Source organism: Salvia miltiorrhiza, chromosome 3 (genome assembly GCF_028751815.1).
Source record: "Salvia miltiorrhiza cultivar Shanhuang (shh) chromosome 3, IMPLAD_Smil_shh, whole genome shotgun sequence".
Lineage (NCBI taxonomy): Eukaryota > Viridiplantae > Streptophyta > Magnoliopsida > Lamiales > Lamiaceae > Salvia > Salvia miltiorrhiza.
In genome coordinates this window covers 61,911,030-61,925,031 of record NC_080389.1, presented here as the reverse complement: position 1 = coordinate 61,925,031, position 14,002 = coordinate 61,911,030, and the positions used below count along the sequence as shown (strand labels likewise).

Here is a 14,002-nt window from a genome sequence, read left to right as displayed (position 1 = left end):
TAATAAGGCACAAATTCTATAACCTGATTACTTTAATATTATTTTATGTCTATCAAAATAATTAAAAATTTCCCTAAAAAAATTAAAATTTTATTTTTATTTTTTATAAAATATATCCGTACATTTTATTTGTATAGGGAAGAAAAATATAGTAATAATAATAATAATAATAATAATAATAATAATAATAATAATAATAATAATAATAATAGATAAATTATGAAATTAGTAATGCATAAATGAAGAATTTAGGGATGTCAATCTAGCCCGAAACCCGTGGGCTGGCCCGATTAATCCGCCACCCGAGAGGGTTAGGGTTGAATATTTCCAACCCGATAAAAGTTACAATCCGATTAGCCCGGCACCCGATAGGGCCGACCCGACTAACCCGATGGGCTAGCCCGAAACCCGAATACTTAATATTAAATATTTAGATATAAAAATAAAAAAATGACAATATTATAAAGTCTCATCATTTTACTTTTCTGTATTTTTGAGATGCTTTCTATGAATTCAAACTATTGTTGGAGATTTTCCTGTTTTTTCGTTAACAAAGTTGAACATTTTATTGTTACCAACTTATTTTATATGTTATGCAATCTTGATATTTTCTTTCAATATCTTATATTTTTGCATTTCATGCTTGCTATATAATTTATATATTTGATTTCTATGTATATTTTATACATTATACATTAGATCATTAAAAATAACAAAATACAAATGATTATTTTATTGTACGCATTTAATCCGACTAGCCCGATGGGCTAGCCCGAAACCCGAACGTTTAGGGTTAGGGTTGAAAATTTATAACCCGACAAAATTCCCAGCCCGATTAGCCCGCACACGATTAACCCGAAACCCGATAGGACTGGCCCGAAACACTGTGGGCTGGCCCGATTGACATCTCTACTAATAATGCATAGAAGTTTGTTGAAATTTTTTAAAGTTCCATACAAAATGATGTTTACAAGTAAGTTATGATATTAGAAGCTCTAAATCATACAATCTCACAAGTCAAATTTGATTTTAAACCTCCAGCTAGTGATGTTAAAAAAATTGACGCATAAAAATTTCAATTTTTGTATTTTAAGGTCTAGACGAGATGATGCTCAAAAATCTGGAGTTCAAACATTAGATGTCGTCTTCCGGGCTTTAGATGATGATATGATCCTACAGGGTGGTTTAGACGAGATGATGCTCAGATGAAATAAAATCTTCAATATTGACATTTTTTCAAAATATCATTAAATAAAAATTTATATAAAAAATATTTATTATTCTAACAAAATGTTAACATTTAATTGAGGAATATGATTCAGATTAATATAATTTCAACTATATTACCTTAAATTAAATAAATTTAAAAATAACTTATATATAAATAATTATTTATACAAAAATAATACTCCTCCGTCCCCCAAAATTATGCATGGAAGTTTGTAGTAATGATAGTGGAGAAAGGGTCCTACAGTGAGGGTATTGTTAAATAGATTATGAGTAAATAGTGTAAGTTAAAAAGATAAAATTGTAAAAATTATATGTGAGATAGTGTCTAAAAATAGGGTATGCATAAATTTGGGGGCCGTACCAAAAAAGAAAAGGTATGCATGATTTTAGAGGATGAAGAGAGCATCGTATAATTTAAATAATAATTTAAAATAATTTCTCGTCGAATTTCGACGGGTTATGCACTAGTGAATGATAGTGGAGCTTCATGTTTCAGACAGTTACTTTAGGTTCTTAATAAGTTTCTTGAGGTTTGTCTTGAAAGGTAGTAATTAGGGATGCAATGGAATTACGTGTGTAATTAACTAAGGTCATATTAAATTTCATATTAGAGTATTCGATACATTAATTAAAAGAATTCAAGTTTGATTTAATTTTCAATTTATAAGATTGTTTAGCATGCACGTGTTCGATGGGCTTAAAATTTATACTCCTAGATAGAGTTATAACTTTTCTTAAATTTGTGAAACTAACAAATTGACTTATTTCAGTGCACAAATTCAACTTATTTATAAACCATAAACCATTTGAGAGGCCTTGGTTTGGCCTCTTTGTTAAAAAAAGTTTAGTGGAAATGGTCCTATGCAAATAAATATAGTATAAATTTACAAATAAATATAGTATAAATTTATGTCGATTTATATTATTCGGCCACGATATTGAGTATGGAATAAAATGACAGCCATTAATGATCTCCATTTAAGGATCCAAATTCATGATTTTGTCAATATTTGTCTATTGTCATATCAATTATAGTATTCCCTTCGTCTCAGTTATCTTAAGACCTTTCGTCTCAGCTAACCATAGGAATCAGAATTGCAAAAAACAAAAAATCATTCAATAATATAGTGAGCTTGCAAAACAAAAACTAGAAAAACTCGCGAACAATCGAAAACTCCAAATTGATACTAAAAAACCACGTTTAGTCAGCTAGGAAAGAACAATGATGAAGAAATATACAGAAACATTATGCGCTTCAACAAGAAGATGATCTAAGCAAACTAATTAAGGCCATAAAAACAAGAAGATAATATTAAGATTGGATTTGTGCAGATTACTATAGAAGTTAGTTTAAGGAACGCAAAACAAACCACATACTCCCTCCGTCCACGATATCGTTTCCACTTTTGCTATTTTGGGTTGTTCACAATATCATTTCCAGCTCCATTTAAAGCAGTAGGGTCCATATAACACTTTATTTTCCTCCACACATTTATAATGGGACGCGAACTCTACTAACGACAATACCCACTGTTATCAACTACTATCCATCTTTTTCTTCTTACTCAACAAAAGATCAGCATGCATACAGGAAGATACTTCCTACTCACAACCATCATGCATCATACAGCTTGCGAGTTCCACAATATATAGTATCTTCCCATGCACACACCCCACAATTTATGCAAACTTGTTGAGTAACACATCATACTACAGCTAAAACATTATTAATCTGAGAACAGGCAACCTCTTCCCCAACCCATAAATAAGACGAATCTTGCCTAACTCATTTGCAAGTCCAGCAGGCCAAGACATATTTGAACTTCCCTTCCCCATTTTCTCGTATTATGTTTTTCAACTTCTATATACATGTTTGACATTAGTAACTATATATTCAGCTTAACTGAGACAGAACAGTTCTAGACTTCTAGCAGCCATGCTTCAATGCAGGTAGTGTGGAGGTTTCCAAATTCTTATTCATGAAGATGAATGAGTATAGAGTAAAATGAGTAAAACCAACCTCATGTTCAGTGTGACAAAGTGGGCATATTATATGACCTGCGCGGCATCTCCGGAATAAAGCTCTTGAAAAGATAGAATACTACTTGATAAAGCAAAGGAAGAAACAGAGAGACGATTATTCCAAATATAGCATACCTTCTAAATTAAAGTGTGAGCTTCTGGTCAATGCAAATATTGTTATGTTGGCCAGAATATAACAACTAAGCATCACTAACTATTCGCCACAAAGAGGAATATCCAGTGACGGAGTCAGGAATTTAGTTCGGGGGGCTGAACTTTGACAGGGGCCGAATTTTTTATTTAGGCATTCCATACATGTTAGGAATTTTTTTTATTAAAAGACAAGTATAATAGAAATAATAAAGAACAACATTTTCCATTCTTTATGTCATCCACCACACAACTATCCACTGCCCACCCCAATTAGCATCTACAGCCTCTTCAAAATCTTCGACACTACATGCCTCATCAAAGCCACCAAATGAAGAAGACTTCATTAGCTAACTTTGCCATAGAAATTTGGGATATGAATATGCTTTTAGAAATAACATAGAACTTTAAAATAGCTTACTTGAATCTCATTGGGAAAATCGATGTTTGATTTTCTGCAACTCTGCATGTGCTTGTTTCATGTTGATTCTATCCCCGGGAGAGTCGGCGGAGCATTTCAGAGCCAATTCAAGTATGGATGACACACACTGCATATTCTTGTCAATCATTTCTTCCTCCAAATTCATGACTAAGTTGGCATCTATCACTTCATCTGGGTTCTCCGAAAGTGAGAGTTCTACCCATCTCTTTAAGCTCATATCTCCGCAAAACATATCATCACTAGGCCTTTTTCTCGTAAAAGTTTCAATCAACATCACCCCGTAGCTATATACATCACACCTTGTTGAAACTTGCCCTTCCAAACCATACTCTGGAACAACAAAAATCATGATGTATGAGTTAGGAAGACACAATTAATTGATTGAAAGTGAAGTGAAATCAATATATTTAGAGAAACTTTACCTGGAGCGATGTAACCCAATGTTGCTAGCGTGTTGGTTAACGCAAAGCTATCTCCATCGCATAACAACTTTGGTATCCCAAAGTCGCTTACATGGGCAACCATGTCTTCATCTAACAACACATTACTAGGCTTCAAGTCGCTGTGGACAATGGGCATTGAATAACCGTGGTGAAGATACTCCAAAGCAGATGCAACATCAATCATTATATTCAATCTTTCCATCATATTCAAGCAATAGTTGAGGGAATACAACCATTTTTCAAGGTTTCCCTTTGGCATATATTCAAGTACTAATGCCTTGAACTCTTCATTGGAGCAACTGCTTATGACGCTTGTCAGATTCCTGTGTCGAATGTTACGTAGTATCTCACATTCGACATCGAATATTCTTGAAATACCTTCTAGCTGCATATTGAACACCTTGACAACGATATTCATCCCATTGTTAAGAATTCCTTTATAGACAGAGCATGAACTCCCAGTGCCAACTAAATTGCTTTCATCGAATCTTTCCGTTGCTCGCAGCAGTTCATAATAAGAGATTCTTTCCGGCACAATGAATATCAACTCGTCAACTTCTCTATTCCTCTTATCTTTCCTTTTGTTTCTGACAACTATAAAGGCCAAAGAAACAACTGAGATGAAAGCCACAACCCCAAAAACAATAAATGAAACTCGTACCACCTTCTTTCTCTTTGGTCTGTGATTAGAAATTGAAGAGCAAATTTGGACATGGAAATTGGGGATTCCACACAATGCCTCATTACCCTTAAAAGAATCCATAGTGAAGTTTCTAAAAGAACCTCCATTAGGAATTTCTCCACTTAAACTATTGAAAGAGACATTAAAGTAGTCGAGGTGTTGAAGTGTTTCTAAAGACTTTGGAATTAAACCAGAGAGGCTGTTGTACGACAAGTCGAGATTTGCCAAACTGATCATGCTTCCCATAGACACAGGAATAGAACCTTCTAGTATATTATTTGCCAAAGACAGACTAACCAAATTCTGTAACTTTCCGATATTCCTCGGAATTGACCCTGACAACTGATTCATTGCTACGTTTATATAGATCGCTGCTCCTAAGTTACTCATCTCTAGAGTTAGTGACCCATTTAATGAATTTGAGGACAAGTCTAGATTGATCAAATCTTTTAGGCCCCATAAGCTTGATGGTATGCTTGAATTCAAAATGTTGGAGTCTAGAAGAAGATGTCTTAAAGAAGAGACATTTCCCAGACATTTAGGAATTGGGCCTGAAAATTGATTCTGGCTCATAGCTAAAGTATTGAGGCTGAATAGATCACATATAGCATGTGGTATTGAGCCTCCCAACATGTTATCACGCAGATATAATCCTTGAAGTTCATGCAAACGGCTTAAAGTTAGTGGAATATTACCAGATAACTCATTCCCAAGTAAACCCAGTATCATCATATTGCTTAGATTGCCTATTTCAACAGGAATGCTGCCACTGAATTTGCAGTTGGTAGCAGTGAATGTTTTAAGTGAGGAAGATAAGTTCCCGATAGAAGCTGGAATGATACCATTTAGAGGATTATTAGAAATTGACAAACGGGTTAGAGACCTGCAATTTGTCAATGAAGTAATGAAGGAAGAAGATGGTGCCTGGGTAAGATTATTGCTGAACAGTTGAAGAGTTTGAAGAAGTCTTAGGTTGCCGAGATGAGTAGGTATATAACCACTGAATTTGTTATCATAAAGTGTGAGAATTGTGAGTTGAGAACAGTTAGAGATGGCGTTGGGTATTGCTCCGGTGATAGAATTTCTGCCAAGATAAAGTTGTTCGAGCGAGGGAGAGGCATGGCATAAATGGGTTGGAAGAACCCCTGACAGAGCATTCTCAGCAAGTGAAAGAATCCGAAGAGTTGAAATGTTAAAGAGCTCATGTGGAATCGAACCACTCAAGCCGTTCGAGTTTAGTCCTAATGTCTCCAAATGGTAAAGTTGGCCAAATTCAGTGGGAATAAGCCCTGCAAAAGATGAGATTTCAAAACTGTAGCTAAAAACACATATTGTACCTAAACAGACAAATTTACATGAAAATTACTCCGTCGTACCTGTAAAATGGGTTTCCGAGAGATCCAAATTTGTTAGCATGGTAATATTCCTGACATCCCATGAAAGGTTCCCCATGAATTTGTTACGCCCTAGAAATAAGATTTGCAGAGAAGACATATTAATGAAAATATTGAAATTGATTGAGCCTGCAATCTCATTCCGTTCAGCACCAAAAGCAACCAGACTTTGAAGATGGCCAATCTCATGTGGTAGTATTCCTGGCAAAAAAAGTGTCATGAAACTTAAAATCTCATTTACACAAATTTATGTGATAAGAACTTCAACCATACCATTCAAATTGTTAGCACCAAGAGCTAACTCCCGAAGAGATGTTAAGTAGCCGATTTCTGAAGGTATCTCCCCACTAAAAGAGTTTCTAGAGAGGCCCAACACCTCAAGCCGTGAACATTGGGATAGATTTGTGGGAATCGCGCCACTCAGCTGATTTTGAGAAAGACTTAGCATAGTAAGAAATGGAAGATTACTGCAAATGTCTGTTGGAAGACTTCCACTCAATTCATTGTCTCTCAATGCTATAACTACAAGAGTCGAGATGTTGAATATGGCTGATGGTATAGCACCTGACAGACGATTGAATTGAACATACAAAGTTTGTAGGCTTTGAAGTCTGCCAAACTCTTTTGGAATTTCTCCACTTAGAGAATTGGATCTTAAGTCAAGAAATTGTAGGTTTGTGAGGTTTGAGAGCGATTTTGGGATAGAACCTATGAAGCTGTTGTTGCGTAAATTCAAGTACTCTAGTTTTGGTAACTGACCAAACATCGGAGGGATGTCTCCGGTGAAGTTGTTGAGTCGGAAAGATATGAACTTCAAACGGCGAAGGAGAGACAGCTGGTGTGGCAAATCTCCATAGAAATGGTTGTTGGAGAGGTCGAGGGAGACGAGGAAGGAGAGGTTTCCGAGCTGTGGTGGAATGGTGCCGGAGAGAGCCATGTTGGAGAGATTCAACGCAGAAACTCTGTGGTGGCGCAAGCTGCAAGTGACGCCAATCCAGGTGCAGACGGAGGTGGAGTTGGTCCAATTAGATGCAAGTAAAAGAGATGTATGTTTGAGTGAAAGAAGGGCAGTTTGATCAGTTGCAAGGCTCATAGGTTGTTTGGCTTCAGAAGAAAGCATTGGGAAGTTTATGGTGATTAGGAATGCATACGCAAAAATGCAAGAAAGGTTTTTCTCCATGGCTGCAAATTGTGATTGTATTATGTGAATTAAGTCGCTAATAACTGCATCCAATAATCATAATATAAATATACACAAATATTACAAGTCTTGAGAGTCTTAATGGGTGGTGGCTTCTGATGATGTCTTTTTTCTTTTGTTTTTTGTTTTTTGTTTTTTTCTGTTTGAGTCAAGTCCTCCTTAGATGTTATTTAAATGTTGGCCTTAATCACTTATTGAGACGAAGACGAAGACTTGAGATTGAGACAAACAGATATATAATTAAAGTCCCACTTGCAAAAGGATAATTAATTTAAGTGAGATGGCTTACTTGATTCAAGTGTTCGAAAACAGTTAAACTTTTTTTCGTGTCGGCCCATTTTATTATATCTACTAAGTGCTGAATCTGGGAAAAATTGTCAATATTATCAGCTAAAAGCCTAAAATTAGTCAATACATGCCCATTTCATTATATCTACTAAGTATTGAAGCTGGGAAATTGTCAATATTGTCAGCTAAAACCCTAAAATTAGTCAATGCATCGCCTCGTTGCTTATTCAAGAGAGGAACAAGTCATCAACATTTAGTTTTCATTTGACTCTATCAATTTCTTAACTAGTACGTCCCCCCGTGTAGGGCCGTCTCTGAGGGCGACCGCCCAGTGTCCATAATTTTCAGGGGCCTAAAATTTTTTATATCCTCTTATGTTTACTAGCAGAAAGAACGTGCGTTGCACGTTTAATTACATTCCTAAATATTTTTGGATATTAGGGTGTCTGCGTGAAAATCTTTAATTCTTTAAATATTTTTCTGCTGCGTGAAAATCGTAGTCGCACGTGCATTGTTGTACAAAGAAAATGTGAACTTATAATGAAACATATGTGTTCTAACGTTCATTGGTTTTGATTATGCAACCAACTGTTATATAATTTTATTTTAATGGAATTGCGATATATATGTTGATTAATGATAATTTAATTATATATCATATTTATTTGTTGTATTTTGAATGGATAATTATAAATTATTTTTTCTATTTTTAATTTATGCTTCTGTTAAATGTCATTGACAAGATATAACATGTCGAGTTTTAATAAACTATTCAGATAATATTAGTATATATAAAATAATTTTTTGAAAAATATAAAATATTTTTGTTTCTAACACTAAATAATTAAAGAGCTCATAGTTGTGAATTCTTTTATAACTGTAATAAAAGTTATATATAATAGATATAAATAACGATATTTTTTTTTGTTATGTATGAGCGCATCATACTGTTATGTACTCCATCCGTCCACAAAATGGGTACCCATTTGTGGACGGCACGGGTTTTAAGAAATGTATGGAGTGTAGTGTGAATAGTTTTAGGATTTCACTTTTTAAGTGTATTAATTAAATAAGGGAAAAGGTGGAGATGGGCCCTCGAAGTAGTAGCCCTATAGCGTATAACCCCTTTTACTCACTGTGTGCAACTAAACCCCTGAACTCCGAGAAAAGGGTGCAAATTCCCCCCTCTGACGTAACGCCATTAAGTGTCCGTTAACGTTTGGGTTTAATTGCACCCTCTACTTCAGGGGTAGATCTGCACCTTAATTTTTTTTATTTTTTATAAAACAGAGCAAGAACTCCCAGTGCCAAGTAAATTGCTTTCATGGAATCTTTCCGTTGCTTGCAGTAGTTCATAATAAGAGATTCTTTCCGGCACAATGAATATCAACTCATCAACTTCTCTGCTAGTCGTCTTATCTTTCCATTTGTTTCTGACAATTATAAAGGCCAAAGAAACAACTGAGATGAAAGCCACAACCCCGAAAACAATAAATGAAACTCGTTCCACCTTCTTTCTCTTTGATCTGTGATTAGAAATTGAAGAGCAAATTTGGACATGGAACTTGGGGATTCCACACAATGCCTCATTACCCTTAAAAGAATCTATAGTGAAGTTTCTAAAAGAACCTCCATTAGGAATTTCTCCACTTAAACTATTGAAAGAGACATTAAAGTAGTCGAGGTGTTGAAGTGCTTCTAATGACTTTGGAATTGAACTAGAGAGATTGTTGTACGACAAGTCGAGAGTTGCCAAACTGATCATGCTTCCCATTGACACAGGAATAGAACCTTCTAGTCTATTATTTGCCAAAGACAAATTAACCAAATTCTGTAACTTCCCAATAGTGCTAGGAATAGACTTTGACAACTGATTCATCGATAGGTTTATATATATTGTTGCGCCTAAGTTACTTATCTCTTGTGGTAAGAACCCATTTAATGAATTTGAGGACAAGTCTAGATTGATCAAATCTTTTAGGCCCCATAAGCTTGATGGTATGCTAGAATTCAAAATGTTGGAGTCTAGACCAAGATTTCTTAAAGAAGAGACATTTCCCAGACATTTAGGAATTGGGCCTGAAAATTGATTATGGCTCATAACTAAAGTATTGAGGCTGAATAGATCACATATAGCATGTGGTATTGAGCCTCCCAACATGGTACGAGACAGATATAATCCTTGAAGTTGATGCAAATGGCTTATAGTTAGTGGAATATTACCGGATAACTCATTGTGTTGCAAAACCAATGTCATCAAATTGCTTAAATTGTCTATTTCAACAGGAATGCTGCCACTGAATTTGCAGTTCCCGACAGTGAATGTTCGAAGTGCGGAAGATAAGTTCCCAACAGAAGCTGGAATGACACCATTTAGAGGATTATCATCAATTGACAAATAAGTTAGAGACCTGCAATTTGTCAATGAAGTAATGAAGGAAGAAGATGGTGCCTGGGTAATATTGTTGGTGGACAGTTCAAGTCTTCGGAGATGTCTTAGGTTGCCGAGATGAGTTGGTATATAACCATTGAATTTGTTTCCAGCAAGTGAGAGATTTATGAGTTGAGAACAGTTAGAGATGGAGTTGGGTATTGCTCCGGTGATAGAATTTCCGCCAAGATGAAGACGTTCAAGAAAGGAAGAGGCGTGGCATAAATGGGTTGGAAGAACCCCTGACAGAGCATTGCCGACAAGTGAAAGAATCCGAATAGTTGAAATGTTAAAGAGCTCATGTGGAATCGAACCACTCAAGTTGTTCGAATCTAATGATAATGTCTCCAAATGGTAAAGTTGGCCAAATTCAGTGGGAATAAGCCCTGCAAAACATGAGATTTCCAATCTGTAGCTAAAAACACATATTGTACCTAAACAGATAATTTACATGAAAATTACTCCGTTGTACCTGTAAAATGGTTTTCCTGGAGATCTAACTTTTGTTAGCATGGTAATATTCCCGACATCCCATGAAAGGTTCCCCGTGAATTTGTTACGCGGTAGTGCTAAGGTTTGCAAAGAAGACATATTCATGAAACTATTGAAATCAATTGAGCCCGCAATCTCATTCCATTCAGCACCAAATCTAACCAGACTCTGAAGATGGCCAATCTCATGTGGTAGTATTCCTAGCAAAAAAAGTGTCATGAAACTAATCAAATCTCATTTACACAAATTTATGTGATAAGAACTTGAAGAGATGTTACCATTCAAATTGTTACCACCAAGATATAACTCCCCAAGAGATGTTAAGTAGCCGATTTCTGAAGGTATCTCCCCACTAAAAGAGTTTATAGAGAGGCCCAACACCTCAAGCCGTGAACATTGGGATAGATTTGAGGGAATCGGGCCACTCAATTGATTCTTAGAAAGATGAAGCCGAGTAAGAGATGGAAGATTACGGCACATGTCTGTTGGAAGACTTCCACTCAATTCATTGTTTCTCAATGCTATAGCTACAAGGCTCGAGATGTTGAATATGGCTGATGGTATAGCACCCGACAAATGATTGAATTGAACAGACAGTGTTTGTAGACTTTGAAGTCTCCCAAACTCTTTTGGAATTTCTCCACTTAGAGAATTGGAAGATAAGTCAAGAAATTGTAGGTTTGTGAGGTTTGAGAGAGATTTTGGGATGGAACCTATGAAGCTGTTGTTGCTTAAAGACAAGTACTCTAAGTTTGGTAACTGACCCAACATCGGAGGGATGTCTCCGGTGAAGTTGTTGAGTCGGAAAGATATAAACTTCAAACGGCGAAGGAGAGACAGTTGGTGTGGGAAATATCCATAGAAAAGGTTGTTGGAGAGGTCGAGGGAGACGAGGAAGGAGAGGTGGCCGATCTGTGGTGGAATGGTGGCGGAGAGAGCCATGTTGGAGAGATTCAAGGCAGCTACTCTTGGGTGGCGCAAGCTGCAAGTGACGCCAATCCAGCTGCAGACGGAGGTCGAATTGGTCCAATTAGTTGCGAGTAAAAGAGAAGGGTCGGAGGTGATGTGTTGTTTGAGTGAAAGAAGGGCAGTTTGATCAGTTGCAAGGCTCAGAGGTTGTTTGGATTCAGAAGAAAGCATTGGGAAGGTTATGGTGATTAGTAATGCATAAGCAAAAATGCAATGAAGCTTTTTGTCCATGGCTGCAAATTGTGATTGTATTATGATAAGTCCCTAGCTAATAACTGCAAGCTATATACAGAAATATTACAAGACTTGAGAGTCTTGATGGGTGTGGGGTTTTCCATCCCTACTCTCTCGTGGTCCATACAAATGTCGACCCGACTGAGAAGAAGACAAAGACGAAGACGAAGACTTGAGGTTGAGACAAAGACAGAGACGGAGACGAAGAAGAAGGTGAAGAGTTGAGACAAAGACGCAGACGAAGACGAAGAAGAAGGTGAAGAGTTGAGACAAAGACGCAGACGAAGACGAAGAAGAAGGTGAAGAGTTGAGACAAAGACGCAGACGAAGACGAAGACGAAGGTGAAGAGTTGAGACAAAGAGGGAGACGCAGACGAAGACTTGATCGATATAGAATCAAACTTTGGATCGAGAAAACTCCCACTTGCAAAAGAATAATTTAAAGTGAGCGGTTGAGAGATGATCAATTGTTAAAAATTGTCTTCTACAGCATGAAGTGAGAGCGGTTGTGAGATTTCATGTTTTCACAGAAGCATAAGTTTGAAATTGAAAAAATTACAATTATTCATTCAAAACACAATATATTACATCATGAATATATTGTTTGGCTTCCAATATTAAGTGATACTCGATTATTATGTCTATCAATTAAAAGGGGGACAAGAGTATGGCACATAAAGAAATCAACGACTTTTTATCTTGATTATAGTAAAAGTTGTCATCAAATTCTTGAATAATTTTATTCAACTACACATGGATTGCAATGGCAAGAATTTCAAATTTACGAATCATAACATTGAATTTGCATGCATTCATAAAGTTTGGTGCCAATTACTTTTTAAAATATGACAAATTACTAGAATGCACACGTTACATATACATGTATCTTTGTATGCCAACAACATAAATAAAATAAATAATTAGTCGGTGAGTATTGTGTGAAATTAGTTCATACGTCAAGGCCAGTATATTCAATCCCAATACCAAAAAATTATAAAATGCACCATTAATAAATAAATTATTACAGTTGCGATTGGCTGCAAATCATGTGATTTACCAGAGGAATTCCATCTTGTTTTCGACACAGTTGGTAAGATAAGTCATCGCCAGAAATGGATTGCAAGTAAAATCGTGGTTTATGTATGTGGAAATGACAACGGGGCAAGGCGATAAGGCCGTGAAGGCGTTGAAGGAAGGCGGGAATGCCGTCGTCCTAACTGGGCCGGCCGAACCACCCGGGTTTAGATTTGTGGTAATTTCAACAGGAGAGACACTGAAGAAGCAATAATCAATAAAGAGCAAAAATATTTTAAGCATGAATCATCAACTTTAACTTTTCATAAAATCGAGCTTATTAGCTTAAACATACATTTCGTAAATGAAGCTTCATCTGATTCAGAGGCAATCCAAACAATTTAATAGAGCTTGATCGGGAACCTAAATATCTTCTTCTATAGGACCTAGCTACAAGATAAATTCTCAACATAAGCTCGTAGTCCTAAAATCAGCCTTAGCCTTCATAACTTGTCATCACATTCTAACTGGATTCGCAACACTCGGGTTTTCAAAATAAAATTTAAAATTCATTTTCTTGGCTTAAAGTTCCAACAACGCCCTTGCTCGACGTTTACTTAAAAACTCAACTTGAGCATAAAATCAACTTAAAAATATTTTTCTTTTATAAATTGGTAAGACTTTAGTATATAAATTAAAACATATAATCTAAAAATTATATGCATATAATAACACTTGTAGAGAAATAATTAATGAGAAATTTAATTAATTAAATCACAATCCAAATTAACTAGTCATTGGTTCAATTAATAAATTAAATGGGCAAACCCAACAAATAAAGATGTTAAAATAAATCGGCCCAATCTTAAAGATAATGCAGCCCACTTATTAAATAAGAGCCCAAACAAAATTAAATAGATAGGGGCCAAACATAAAAGTCAAAATTTGAAATTTCTTAAAAGAGAAAAAAAAAATAATTAAACATGTTATGTGCAGTATGGTGTGCTCTT

The 14,002-nt window shown here is 35.8% G+C and overlaps 3 protein-coding genes across 3 annotated transcripts in view; all 3 read right to left on the bottom strand.

Annotated features, from left to right (window-relative positions):
• The window catches only part of LOC131015234 (probable glycosyltransferase At3g07620), a 1,181,237-nt gene that overhangs the window by 784,437 nt on the left and 382,798 nt on the right, over window positions 1-14,002 (bottom strand). The window lies entirely within an intron of this gene.
• LOC131019116 (receptor kinase-like protein Xa21) lies at window positions 3,831-7,543 on the bottom strand. The gene is made up of 4 exons (XM_057947799.1): window positions 6,637-7,543; window positions 6,346-6,564; window positions 4,267-6,258; window positions 3,831-4,174 (listed from the first exon to the last, which is right to left on the bottom strand). The coding sequence occupies exons 1-4, from the start codon at window positions 7,541-7,543 to the stop codon at window positions 3,831-3,833; spliced, it is 3,462 nt and encodes a 1,153-aa protein (XP_057803782.1).
• Window positions 9,132-11,975, bottom strand: LOC131019115 (receptor kinase-like protein Xa21). The gene is made up of 3 exons (XM_057947798.1): window positions 11,054-11,975; window positions 10,756-10,975; window positions 9,132-10,698 (listed from the first exon to the last, which is right to left on the bottom strand). The coding sequence occupies exons 1-3, from the start codon at window positions 11,973-11,975 to the stop codon at window positions 9,132-9,134; spliced, it is 2,709 nt and encodes a 902-aa protein (XP_057803781.1).